The 15,079-nt window shown below is 36.4% G+C and overlaps 1 protein-coding gene across 1 annotated transcript in view; it reads right to left on the bottom strand.

The window, feature by feature from the left end:
- Window positions 1–15,079, bottom strand: part of LOC143295263 (acetyl-coenzyme A synthetase, cytoplasmic-like) — a 40,827-nt gene that overhangs the window by 25,470 nt on the left and 278 nt on the right. Inside the window, 5 exon segments of the mRNA XM_076606853.1 lie at window positions 622–697; window positions 2,875–2,947; window positions 10,889–10,992; window positions 13,566–13,657; window positions 14,898–15,079. The exon segment at window positions 14,898–15,079 is cut by the window's right edge and continues 278 nt beyond it. Of these exon segments, the coding sequence (XP_076462968.1) occupies window positions 622–697; window positions 2,875–2,947; window positions 10,889–10,992; window positions 13,566–13,657; window positions 14,898–15,079 (527 nt within the window).

The raw sequence follows: 15,079 nt of genomic DNA, 5'->3' as shown, positions 1-15,079 counted from the left end.
GTGAGATGGGGGAGAAGGTTGACCCCAAACACAGAAACTCAGTGTCTGGGCACCCTAGGTTCCCACTGTGCATTAGACAGGCATGCGGCCACTAAGCATGCAGCCAGTCAGGGCAGGTTGGCAAGGAATGGGTTAAACACACAAACCACTTCCTCAATGCCTGTCTGCCGCTATTACAAGTCAGGGGGGGAGGGGGTCTGTGAAGTGGAGGGCAGGGGTGGAGGGGATTTCCTTGCAAGTCCCTTCCCTGACAAATCCCTGTCCCTCTCAAAGCCTTTGACAGGCGAATGTCAAGGACTGGAAGTGACACGCTTAAAGAAAAGCAGCTTTTTTAAATCACTCGTGAGCCGCTTTGAGCTCAAACAGAAGCTTGTTGCTGTTATTTTTCTTTCCACTGGTAAACAAACATTCACGACCGAGGCCCGAGGACTATTCTTCAAAGAATGATCTTGAGCCTTCTGCATTCCCAAGAAATGAGTTGCTTGGTAAGGAGAAGGCTTAAAGTGGAAAGGAGAGGGTGTAACATCTATTACAGGAACAAAATGGTTCTTTTGACATATTCCAGTTTCCATTTTGCTCGTCACTAAAACTGAGGGAAGAAAGAATGAAACGGTGAGATACCTTTCTGCACAGAGATCCAGAGCTTTGTCCACAATGGATTTCAGATTCAGCAGCTTTTTACCACGCCATACACCATCTGTGGAAAATATGCACATCATTATTCATTATGTCCCAGAAGACCAAGTAATGTTTAAAATCTAAATTTCGATGAGGTTATTCAAAACCAAACGCTTTTTAAAACTGATCATCCTCAGGGCTCTATAAAGCAGATATTTCACTTTTAAAATCTAAATGACTAAATTAACCTAATAATCATGTGAAATCCCTAAGTTTTCTTCAAGAAAAATACAGAAAGTCATATGAATGCACACACAGATGCCTGAATCGTTCTCTTGTTTCAGTAAAACAAAGTAATATATGAATACATTATAAGTCAAATAAAAGAAATGTACTCATTTTTCACACCAGTGATTCGGTCATAAATCACCATCTATTTAAGGAAACAGACACAAGTACATACGGACATGCACAAAACAAAATAGAGAAACATATGCACCTGAGAGAGAGAGAGAGAGAGAGAGAGAGAGAGAGAGAGAGAGAGAGAGAGAGAGAGAGAGAGAGAGAATATATCATTTAAACAAAAAACAAGGTTTCTTTGGCCAAGTTAGACACAACCTTGTTTTGAAAGTGACAAGCATTGTACAATATGTGTACTTTCTGCAATGTTAGTTGTTACCCGTGACGCTGGTGGTTTGTTAAAAACTTGAGTGTGAATATGAAAGACAGAACTTCTCACTATATACATTCCCACTGAATTATCAATTAATATCTGTTCCAATATGAAAATATATTGGGGATTCTGTTTTTTCTTCTTTACAATGGTTATTCAAGATATGGATAAATGGAAATTAATTTCAATTTTGTTTTGTGATAAAACAAAATAGAATTTAAAGAAAAGGAAAAAAAAAGATAAAACAATAACATTAATGATAAAATAAAATAAATAAGAATTACACACACAGATAGATATATAAATAAAAACAAACAACAACAAGAACAACAAAAAAACAAAACAAAAAACAACAACCAAAAAACAACAACCGTAAAGCAACAGCATTACAAACAATTTAAAGAAAACAATAACCTCACAAACAAATAAATGAAAACAAAGCATGATGTAATGCCAGGACCTTAAAACACACACACACACACACACACACACACACACACACACTCATGAATAAAAAAAAAAAAGAAAATGAAAAAGCGACATATAAAAACATGACGTAAGTCTGTAACGGTTCAGAGGTGAGAAACACATCAACACTGGATGGCAATGGTTGAGCAAATCACAAACAAGGAACATGCATGACTGGAATAACACCACCACAAAGCACAATGTAATTATATACAAACATAATATTTACACAAATTACAGTCAAACACCGACAATCATTTCACACCAATGACAATTCTTGGAATAAATAAAACACCAAGGTAGTCAAGTCTAATGCATTAAAAAAAAGAAAAAAAAAAAAAAAAAAAAAGAAAAAAAAAAGCAGCCACAAACTCCTGCCTGCAATTTTGCCTCACTCATTTCCACCTTTCAAAAAGACCCATCAATGAAGCTGGCCAAACAAAAAGGTCACACCCAATCAATCTCATTAATATCAATCATCACGTTAAGCCTTCAAAAGATCATTCAGCAAGTTCTGAGACATGTGTACACCTACTGGGTACCAGATACCTGGTCAAGTCTAGGCTACACTCACAGATTCAATATCACATGAATGGAAACAAGCTGATATTCATGGTACGTTTCATTTGGATACGTAACCCTGAAGCCATTTCCTTAAAATCTAAAACAAAAATTGCACAGGAGGAGGGAGTGGAAGAAGTAATTGTACTCCTTATAAATAAACAAAATGAAATGGGTTTTGCACAATGTTTGAATGAGATGACAGTTTCCTTAAAAAAACAAAACAAAAAAAAACAAAAAAACATTTCGATATTAACATAACGTCACCCCAAGCTAAAAAAATGTATTACAAAAACAAAACAAAAACAAAAAAGAAAAAGAAAAAAAAAGAAAAAGGTCCAGCAGTTGAGAAAAGCAGAAAAAAAACAAAATGAAAAAAAAAAGCCCTTGCTGGTCAAGAACAGGCGTACATATTTAGACACACATGCACACACACAAACACACTCAAAACTTCTTTAGTTTTCCTGACTTGTAGCTCTAGGCAAAAAAACAAAACTAAACAAAACCAAGCACAGATACACATACACACACAAAAAAAGAAATGTCCAAACAACCTGATGTAATAACAGCACAACACTGGGCATCTAGAATTCGCTCCGCCAGGGACATCGAGGAGAATCCAGCAAACTAGAAACACAAAGATACAATATCCCTCATCAAATAAATGTGACACAAAATTGTCATGCAACACCCACATACACAAAACACCAAAAGAAAAAAAAACAACAAAACTTGTCCTCAACTACTGTATGTGTAATGCCTATCAAACACTATTATGCTGCACTGTAAATAATTACTTGTAATGCCTATCAAACACTATTAGTATTATGCTGCACTGTAAATAATTACTATCTAAACTTGTTTCTTGTTTGGCTGACATTGTGTAGTTCAGTCCAGTTCTATCAGATTTCAGGGGAGAAGTGGGGTGGATTGGAGGATGGGGAATGGAAGGGGAAATGTCTGTCTTCTTCAAGGATGACCCAAAGCTGAAGTAATACAAGTAATGTACATCAATAAGATTCTGGAAGGAATCACATACATTCCTATCTACTACTGTACTAATCTAGTTACCAGACATTAATATGTTTGAGGGTTTTACTGTGTATTTTCCCACTTTTAGGTAGTGAAACAGGACACATAACTCCAAATCAATATAACAATAACCTCTATATATAGAACTTAGAAGCAAAGACCAAACAAGAAAGCGGAAGAAAGTGGGGAAACATGTGTTTGTATATCATTTGCAACATGAAGAAATTCCAAGACTTTTGGCTCATCAAAACAGTTATAAACTTTCATCCTTTGAGCAACTCATTTGGCTCCTGTGCACTTCAGTTGGTTTAACCCTTTGAGCCCTGACCACCGCTTTACCGGTGGCAGAGAAAAATGACACAATGCCCAGCCACCGGTTGAGCAGTGCGTAAACACTTGAAGCGTGCAGTCTCAACCTGGCCTGTCAGGGCAGAAATCAGGGACAAAACGTGCGAGAAAACAACTGTACACAATGCAGCAAGTAACTGATATGCTTGATGATTTATCGGAAGTAGAGTATGACAATGATTACTCTGATAGTGAGGTGGAATTCGAATCGGATGATTTTGCTACAGATAGTGATGTTGAAAATGAATCTGAGCATGCAGAATCAGTTGATCAAAGGAGGCATGTCAGGTTGAAACTCTGCACACTTCATGGTAGAAATCGATCTTTTTTATCCAAAGCACATGCACAAAACACAGTGAAAAGGCGCGGCAATGTTGGTACTACGTTCGCTGACGTCAGAATATTACGGTTTTTCTGATTGGCTCTTCAATATAAGTCAACCAATAGCAAAACACGACACAAGTGTTTACGCACCACTCAACCGGTGGCCAGGCATTATGCCACCTCTCCACACCACCGGTAAAGCGGTGGTCAGGGCTCAAAGGGTTAAAAACTTTAACTTCATTAATGAATTGTGGTGACTGTACTGGTGTATGTGGAAGAGCAAACTGCAAACCTTATCAGATAGTTTCCCTGGTTTTCAAACATAACAGTCAAATGTTAGGAAGGTAGACACACACACACGAGTTTACACTTAGTCAATACAACATGTCATTTGAATCATTCATGAAACTTTTATGACCAGAGGTTACTTAACGTCTTAAGTCTTCTGAGACTTTTGTTTGTTCAATAAGCCTATTTCTTATTATTGTTTCACTCAACAAGAGATGAAGAGAAACCCATCACAGAATTAAATCTTAAGATGTCAGCATAACATGACTTTATGATACTTGGAATTCAGATGACCAGAGATATGTATGTTCAAAAACTTAACGTAATAACTTCCTGAACAGGTTTCAAAATTCTTAATGGTCTGGAACCAGAAGAATTTCACAAGAACAAGTGTAATTATCAATTCCATAGACACAAGAAACATTGATACCTTTCCCATGAAAATAATTCTATATTCATTTAGTCTTCTTTGTAAACAATGGCATGTGGTGAATGACAAGATATCAACTGGCATATGATATGGATAAAGACTGACAACAATTTGTATATTTTCCTGAGAAATGTTCTGAAACCAGCAGAATAGTTCATGCCATTCTTCATTTAATTTTATAGAAAACTGAGGATATCTGTGGCTCCTTCTAAGACTTTACATACTGACAATTTGAAACATTTCTTATCTAGAAGTGTGTGTATATTTACATGGGTCTGTATATTGTGTGCCTGCACGATCATGCACAAGCTTTGGACTAAACAATAAGAAGTGGTCCACAGTCATTTAAAGCTCACCAACATTCCTAACCCCAGCTTGAAAACTTACTGTTGTGCTACAGAACTGTACTGATGATGCACATGTATATGAACTGCTACTTGAGGCTGACTATTAGAGAACCACCCCCTCATCCCCCCCCCCCCCCAATCACACACATGCATACACACACCTTTGTAAACTCACCCTGCAAATAACTATGCCACACAAAGAATGCTATGAAAAGGGAACACCATTCAGTAAGCTCTGACAAATACAGCTTTTTTTCATACTGTACAAAAACTGTTCCATCTTTTTTATTTTCTCCAGTTATACTTGTTAGTGAAGGACCAATAAGTACAAGAGAGAGACTCATGTCCGTGTGTGACAATGCTTGATCCAAACATGACATGCATGCTCAAACCTCAAGATTAGACAGGCCTACCTGCAAAAACAATGCCCAGTACATGTAGCAGCGGCCCCAGTATTTAGGTTGTTAGATGCATTTGCAGAGCCAAGGTCCTGGTAATTTTTTTTCTCCAAATAATAAATTAATGTGACAGCAAGCAGTACTATCCTTGTTTGTGACTGTGCATACATGCGTGACTGTGTTTCAATGTGGTGTGTCAGTAAGTCTGTTTTTCAGTGGATATGAAACGACTGCACAATAAAAAATAAATAAATAAATAAATAAATTAAAAAAATTTTAAAAAGGGAGCATCATATTCAGATCCATTTGAGAGAGAGAAAAAATCAGTCACATTGTAGAATCACACCAATCCTAAACCTGGAGAACTGGTGACTCAGAAACTTTCTTTTTTCTTCTTATCTTTTTATTAACGCTTCTAATCATAAACTACACACTACAACATCATTTCCGAATGTTGACATGCTTCTTGTTCTCGAGTTTGCTTTGAAAAATGGGCAAAACTAAATAAATGAACAGTTAAAAAGAAAAACAAAGGTTAAAGGAAACATCTGAAAAGATTACAGATTGAAGAAATCAGAAAATGTTTGCAGTTCTTTTGTAAGTGAGCATTTTTCAAAGCGGCTGAAATATTTCATATGCTATGCTGCTCTGTAAGATGAAAAAATAGAAAATGCTTCTTTCAATGATGCTGTTAAAGATTGGAAAACTGTCATCAAGTTTGACACAATCAGAATATGGCTTGAAAACTACCTTTTAACTTAAGCAACTCTTTGAACATGGTTAAAATGTTTATGAAGTCAGATCAATGCTTGAATGTCTCACTTGTTTTCCTTGAATGCTGCCTCACTTAAATTTCATTTCACCAATTTTCTTCAAAGAATAAGGCTGTGTGTGTGTGTGTGTGTGTGTGTGTGTGTGTGTGTGTGTGTGTGTGTGTGTGTGTGTGTGTGTGTGTGTGTGTGTGTGTGTGTGTGTGTGTGTGTGTGTGCATATATGTATATGCCCATATGTCTCTGTCAAAAGCAAGATATCTTTTTATAAACACTTCTCTGTCAAGACCAAGATGTCTAATTCTAAACACTTTCAAACATCTACTCTATTACAATGGTATCTACTACATCAATGAAGGAAAAAAACAAACAAAACAATATGACAAAATAAGGAACTCTGTTTTGGTTTGTTGTGGTACAGTCTAGTAATACATAATGAAACCAAATGAAGTTTGGGGAAAACAGAAAAAAAAACCATCATAAGGGCATATATATATCTAGAGAGAGAGAGAGAAAGTGTGTTTCATCACTGATATGACAATGTGGAAGTGAGCAAACATAAACATTGCCACTGGAATGCAGTCTGGGGCAAGCTGACAACTCAGCATAACAACCCATGGTTCAGAATATGATTCCACAAATAAAGGATACAATCGTACATGCACTAAACTGTGTCCTGAACACTGGTCTGTTATGCAGAGTTGTTTTTCAGAACGCTGAGTCTCTCTGTTTAAGTTACAAGGCTGGCCGCTCTTTGACAACGTGGAATAACTCTTTGTCAAATTTCATCAACTGGAAAGAGGCTTTAGAGAGGATCATTCACTGCAAATGTTCTTCCTTTCTTGACCTGTTGCTGTCTTTCATCTTCAAGGGTGTTATTTCAAGTGTTTTCTTTCTTTGGCTGGTATTTCTCAGCGTGACCATTAGCATCTTCAACGAAAATGATGAATGATTTTGATGTTATACTTTTGTCTCATGCTAGCAGCTAAGTAGACAGTGATAGCACTTTTTTCAAAATGTGCTTCTATTTTCTTTTCTATATAGCATATATGATATGTTTTCTGGTTAGCACCAAAAGACAATGTGAGAAGCTGTGGTCTGGTCAGAAATTTTTGTTGTGCATACTCTATTTGTTTCAAATACACAAACCAACTAATCACTATGCTCAGCTCAAGACTGCATTCCAAGAAATGTATACAAAGCTGAAAAGTAAGCTATCATAAAAAAAAAAATACTTGGCACAGACTGTTCAACATCTAAGTCACACCTGCTGACACAATGACTTGAGCTTTTGAACCAGTTATACGCTCCGCCACTGAAGTGGATGAGAAGCCTCCAAACTGCCATGAGGTGAGAAAACAATGAACAAAGCAGATATTATAAGTCTAAAGCAGTTTTCAGCAAGAAAAAAATCAAGAACTGACTCAGATTTCTCAGTACTTGTATAACTATAAAGAGAAGTAAAAGTAGCTGCTGTACAACAAAAAGAAAAACAAAAGTACAACAAAGCACATTTTCATGTCTTTATTACGAAATTACAAAATTATTTTTGTCACTCAATAACTTGTTTCTTCCCATAACATGAAGAAATAGTTTTAGATGAGGAAAAGAAAGAGTGCAAGGGTGAAAAAAAATGACACTGTTGAAAAATTAAAGTCTATCACTCAGCCATCATCATCTTCTTCTTTGTTAGTGGGCTGCAACTCCCACGTTCACTTGTATACGTACACAAGTGGGCTTTTTCATGTTGGCCCGTTTTTACCCTGGCATGTAGGCAGCCATACTCCACTTTCGGGGGTGTTCAGCCATCTATAAATGGGAATGAGGCCCATTCACACCACATCATGTCTAAAATCTGTAGTTTTTTTTGTTTTTTTTTAAACCAACTGTACAGGCTGTATACATGTGTAAATCATATCATAACTGAATGTATGCAAAAATTATGTTGATATGTTTTGAATAAGCAGATGTGAACAAAGAACTTATCCAACAACACTATTCCAGAAATATAACTGCTAATTTCAACAATAAGTTTATCCCAATTAATGCATCATCAAACAAATATGATACACTGATACAGCACAACAAAATATGATGCCTACAGGTGGCACGTGCCATCGAATCACACAGGAAGCACCACTTCCCATCCCAATACATCTCTTTGTCCAGCGTATCACACCCAGAGCATGCAACTGGCTAACAGGTTGTGACACATTTTTGTGGCATTATTTATTATTATCATTGTGGTTTTATTCATGCCCAACACGTCACACCAGCACAATTTGCAAGCGACTGAAACCTGACATCAATCATCATTCACCTGACACACAGTGACAAGAACAGGGACAAGAGGATGACATACACAAATTTACAGATTATGAATATGATGGTAGCGTTATTTTCAGATTGTCATTGCTGTTACTCTCTCTATATATATGTATATAGGGTGAATAATACATCCAAGCCCAGATGTCTTCATTGCAGAAGAAGCCTAAAAAAAAAACCAGCTTCGGTATAATTTTTCACCTTTAAAACTGATATATTTATCATCATCATGGATTTTTGTCAGTATAATTCTATCATCAAACTGGAATCATGGATTTTTGTCAGTATAATTCTATCATCAAACTGGAATCAGTATCTATATAGACCTTACTTTCAGAAATGAAAAAATGATTTTAAACTAATCCCTTTTATTTTCTAAGTAGTTTGTATACATGTAATACTGAAGGTGTATAACACTATAATGTCATTAAAAAAAAAAGAAAAGAAAAGAAAAAGAAGGCAATGCTTGTCTGCTGCACACAGCTAAACATAAATTCCCAGTAATTCTAGCCGCTGCCAACCAGTGTAAATCACAGGACTGGTTCTGCTTCCAGACATAATGGTCTCCTGCAGGCATCCCTCCCCCCCCAGGTCCCCAAGCCACTTACCCCCTCCCCTGCCCCCCCCCCCCCCCTTTCCCAGCATCCTGTATAAAATCAATGGATAATTGGGCCATTTTTCACAGAGGGCCAATTTCCCTGCCAATACCATGCTGTCTGTAACCAGTCACTGCCAACCTCTACAATGGACCCAATGGCTCTCAAAAACCTTTGTCACGAAACCCGGTACTTCAACTCCAGAAGTGCAGAGTGCGAAAAAAATAAGGTCTTTGTACCGTTATGCACAATTCTAAATCTGTGATTTTAATTGTATGCATGTTGTGATTTTCTGAAAAACAAAGAAAGAACTGAACCATATACATAATTTGTCATTAGTTAGGTCTGCATCTTGATTGCAGCAGTAATGAACAAATTCAAGCAAACACAACAAATTTCAACAAACTTAATTTTGCCAGAATGAATAATTTAATATTGTCAAGGCTTTATATATATATATATATATATATATATATATATATATATAAATCTAATCTAATCTAAAAGAAAAGTTCTTTTTTTCCCAAAGCAGAAGCAGTAGTAATGCTAGTTCCAACCCTCTGCCTTCTTTGCCTTATTTATCTTTATAGTTTTTGCACCAAAGTATTAGTTTAAGGTACTGTTCACATCAAGTACACCAAAAATGCAAGTCTCATGATTAGATCTTATTCTTTCATCCTTTTTTAAAAGTATATCATTTAGAACTGACTTTTTGTATGCTAAAAATGTTAATATCAGGTGGAGGTGTGTGATACCATAATACATGAAGATGAATAGACTGTCTAATTTCAGAGAGAGAGAGAGGGGGGGGGGAGGGAGAGAGGCATACAAAAACTGAATAAGATGAGAGAAGTTAGGAGAGAGAGAGAGAGAGAGAGAGAGAGAGAGAGAGAGAGAGAGAGAGAGAGAGAGAGAGACAGAGACAGCCAGAAAGAGAGGTATTAACAAACTGGCAGAGAGAGAGAGAGAGAGAGAGAGAGAGAGATGGCCAAAGAGAGAACAAGAGAGTTCCAACTGATAAACAGAAAAGATCAATAAAAGGAGAAACACTACCATGACAACAAATTTCAATACACTTCACTGTCAAGCAATGTGTTCAAACAGCAATTATGTTAAATGCCAACCACTGTGCAACATCTGCAATCTACTCCACTAGTGACCACTTACTGTGCAAAGCTTTTTTTTTCTCTCCATTTTTATTGTTAACAGTACAGTCACAAGTTTACAAGATTCTATGATATCTCAAGATATAAACAAATGGCTGCACAACAATATTGTGATACAGCAAAAAAGAAATCATTACCAACAAGACCAACACAAATATAAATCAGATTGCAAATTAGTACTTTTCAAAAACAAGTTAAAACAGAACTCTCACCCAAGAGTCAAAGTCCATGATTTCATGATATGACCAAAAAATAATCTCAATTGTAATTCATAGGTTATCTATCTTTTTGGTCTCAAACTGTAAAGGCTTATCATCAAAGCATGTTACTCTTTGTTTTGTTTTGTTTTACTCTGAAACCTTTCCATTACTTTTAGTTTTATAACCAATACAAGATTCATACTCAATCATATCAAAGTTTTTCACTAAAAATTCATGAAGGTATGTACACGTGAAGTGCAGCAATCAAGATTGCACACATTTAAGTAACAAAAAGCAAAACAAAACAAAAACAAAAAAAGCTTTAAAATTAAATTCTCACTTACCACTATGGAGTGGATGGCCCCAATTCGTGCACAGGCTAGCATGGCAACAACCAACTCTAAAATCATGGGCATATAGATGGCCACCCTGTCCTTCTCTCCAACCCCTGCAACAGTGAGCTGATAATGAGAACTCGATTCCTCAACTGATTCATAAGACATACAACAAGCCTATCTATTTATCACCCTTATACAGTATCTCCAGCTGTAAATCAAAGCCCTCAAATCCAATTTCAACAGCTGAAGAACTGCCACAAGAACTGACAGTATCTTAAAACGTTTCATAGTCAACTCTAATTGTTGAAGAACTTACTATTCTTATCAATTTTGCTCACACTTTTACACCCGCATCTTGGTTTATATACTCTATGATGCCTCTATAATTCAGCAAGGTTTTTGTGAGATGTGGACAAACCTGAATGACGTGTGGTGTTCATGCTCTATTTTGAACACTGTTAATTTTACCAATGTCATGAACTCTACCAAGTTTGGAGGTTAACAACTACACCGACGCTGGTATTGTGCCCTTAACTTCAAGCTGTCCACAGAGGAAGTCATTGTAAATTCATGAGAGATGGACACAATGAGTAACGGAGCTCACTGTGACAGAAAAGCCAAAAGCAGAGATTTACTAAGGATGCAATAAGTCACAGGTTCAAATAATTGTCATGGAATTTTGGCAGGAATTTTCCTCTTCCACACTTTCCTTCTCCCATTAATTTCAACAGAACTTGATCAGTGTTTTTAACATTAGTACTTTTAACAGATGAAACAATAGGATCTCATTTTAAAGCATGTGCTTTTTGCTTGAAAAGCAACTACAGCAATAAAAGAGCTATACTTTACTACACATTCTGAAAGATAAAAAAAAAAAAAAAAAATAAAATAAAATAAAAAGAAGAAGAAAAAGAAGCCCAGATGCAAATCTGCAAGCACAAGTGGGTGGCACTTCATGCGGATCACGTGCTCTTCCAAGGAAAAGCTGACCGACTTGTAGAAGTTCTAATCCCAGATATTTCTGACACAGAGATATATCAGTTTCAACATTAAAAAAAATAAAACATACAGGCATCATAGTCAGAAAGTTCCAGGCACTCAGAGTGTTGAACTTTCATCTCATGCATCGATGAGATCCACAACCTATATCACCCTTCTGCCTTGTGGGTTACTTCGTGTTGGAGTTTTTCTAAATCTATGTTCTACTTCTATGTCAATGTGCACATGTGCATTAATATCATTTGTGTCAAAATATGCCTAAAACCTAGTAAAAGACCAAACAGACTGTCAAAAATGTTATAATTCTAATCAAAACACTCTGGTAATTCACATATCATTACGCATTCAGTGGGTTACAGAAACACATATCAAAATATGCAGAATAACCACATCCTAAAAAAGTATAGCTGCCCAAAAAGTTAAGTGTAAAATTATACACTGACACACAGTAGATAAGGAAAGAATGAACAATAACATGGATGAAACACTAAGACAGGACTCAGAAAAGAATGAGAGAGAGATAGATAAATAGAGAGAGAGAGAGAGAGAGAGAGAGAGAGAGAGAGAGAGAGAGAGAGAGAGAGAGAGAGACAGAAGACAAATTCTTTATTCTTTATTCTGAGGATAATAGATAAGCACTGGTGTGCTTTTTTACATCCAGTCCCCGCCCTGAATAGGGTCTACACTACACAATACTAAATAAAATAAAAGCATGAAAGTATGGTGTTAGCAGAGATACATAACAGAGGAGAAAAAAACAACAAAAACAAAACAAACCAAAAAACCCCACAAAAACACACACACACACACACACAAAAAAACACAAAAAAAACAAACACACACAGTGACACATACACACATGGCAAACAGGTACAACTACAAGCATGATGTTAGCAAAATGCATGGGAAAAAATAAACAAAATGAAAGAAACAAACACACACAACACACACCGCACTACAGACCAGAGTGGGGGATGGTGGGTGAGGGAGGTTCTCAGTCAACCATACAAATCTGACAAAACAGTATCGTTAAAATGAAGGATTTACATTACACATTATGGCATAAGGTGGGACAGGCAATGTTTTTCCAAGGTGGTTGGGCAATGGTCTTGTTTAATTGTTTCTGTGAGTGAGTTCCATAGGGTGGCACCTGAGTGGACCAGACTGGATTTGAACAAGTCAATTCTTGGAATTGGGATATGGACTTTGGGGGGTTTCTTGATGAATTTACAGAAAATCTGTCTATTAATGTTGGTGGTGCATTACCTGTCATAATCTTTTGTATCATGATTCCTTTATTGTACCCTAATCTACGGATTAGTGGGAGAATATTCGCTTGTTTATAGTTTGAGTCTGAAAGGGAAGTCTTTTTAAGGAGGACCAGGTTGAGCCCCGTTTATAAAGATTCTGTAATGGCTTCATGGTGTTCGCATTTGCGGAGTCCCAAAGTGCTGATGCTTAATCTAGAGAGAGAGAGAGAATGCAAGAGAGAGAGAGAGAGAGAGAAAGGGGGTGGGGCTCTATGTGTATAAAATGTGTGAATGACCATGCCTTTGGTCTGTATGCACTTTCTTAAACCCTTCAGGCTCCACATCTCCAAATCAGTGTCACATGTGACACATTCTAAAGGCTTGCACAGCTACAGAAAAGAGATGACACAATATTGTGTGAGATTAGGACTGACCTAAGCTCTTCAGGACGTTGGCAAACTTGCATACTTTCTCCAGAAGTTCTGAATAAGTGATCTGGCATTGGTCACCTGGGTCATTGCCTTCCCTGTAACAGACATACACACACACACATTATGATTCATACTATTTTCTTTTTCACGACTCCCAGTATTCTTCAATAATTTGTGTTTCAAGATCTATCAACTCAATGATTACACTTTAGATTATAAACTTTTCCATACATATATAAAGAAACAAAAAGTTTGATATTCTATACTATCAACAAACATACAGATAACAGTGAGACAGACAGATCAAAATGTAGATTATCATTATGAATACCAAGAGGCTGATACTGTCAGACAAATTTATAGTATAAAAGATTAAAGCTGAAAAATAGCTGCTGGCTGTCAAATATCAGTTAACTGACATTTTTATGCTTAACAGCCATGAATACCTCTTCATTTATGGGTTTGTTTGTTTTTTGGGGTTTTTTTTGAAGATTGGTGAAGATTGGTATAAATCAAACTATCGACTTTGCGGCTTAAAACTCTGTGGTTATCCTTACATGTTATGTAGATCTATAGTTTTATTTAAATGCTACATATTGCAATACAAAACTATTCTACATCAGTATTCACATTAACTTCTTACTGAAGACAATGATCAATCAGCATTTTAAAAATAGTTATATTTGAATTCTGGATGTCTCAAGTATCAGAAAGATGTAAAAACAACAAGAAAACCAAACAAAAAAACACTCTCAAATAAAATATTTTGTTTTTGCTGTCAATACTATTCCTATTCAATAATTCATTGATTCACTGAGTTGAAGATTAAAGGAGACAAAAACAATTTTAATATTCAATGTACTCCCTAGAAACTGTTAATAAATTTGCTTTTCAAAATAATCACCCAGCATCTGTGAAACTTTTATATATATATATATATATATATATATATATATATATATCGTCCTCTTCGGCACAACTAAACGGTAACTCTACCCATTATTTAAGGGGGTCACAGGCAGATTGAACTGCCCTGAACCAATCAGTGAATCCCATAAAAATATTTTTTTGTGTGCAACTGCGAGATAGATCGTGTTGCTCCAGACATTGTTTTACCAGTAAACGTTAATATATTAGTCAAAGTTCATCATGCGATATTACGTGCATGCCTCTGTGTAATAACGTGGGATGACTATTATTCTATTATTGTATTTTAACACTGGCACTGTGGCTCTATTATTCTGGTCGAAAACCCGATCTGCTGCGTGCCGGCGAAACTGAAAGTGCACACTGAAGGCAGTAATACATGTCACTTTGCATGAGCGGTACACTTACCAGTAAAACGCTATTTTGTCACCAAGTCCTTTCTTCACGTTTCTGTCGAGAACGTTGTAGCAAATATTCGTCTTCGCTCCTGCCATCCATTTGATGGAAATCGGTCCTTTCCTGACATCGAAGTTGTATTCCAAGAAAGCACCGGTTGGCTGTGATTCCCAGTAGAATTCTTTGGAGATTGG

Source organism: Babylonia areolata, chromosome 20 (genome assembly GCF_041734735.1).
Source record: "Babylonia areolata isolate BAREFJ2019XMU chromosome 20, ASM4173473v1, whole genome shotgun sequence".
In the NCBI taxonomy this organism is placed as follows: Eukaryota; Metazoa; Mollusca; class Gastropoda; order Neogastropoda; family Buccinidae; genus Babylonia; species Babylonia areolata.
This window is presented reverse-complemented; position numbering and strand designations above follow the sequence as displayed.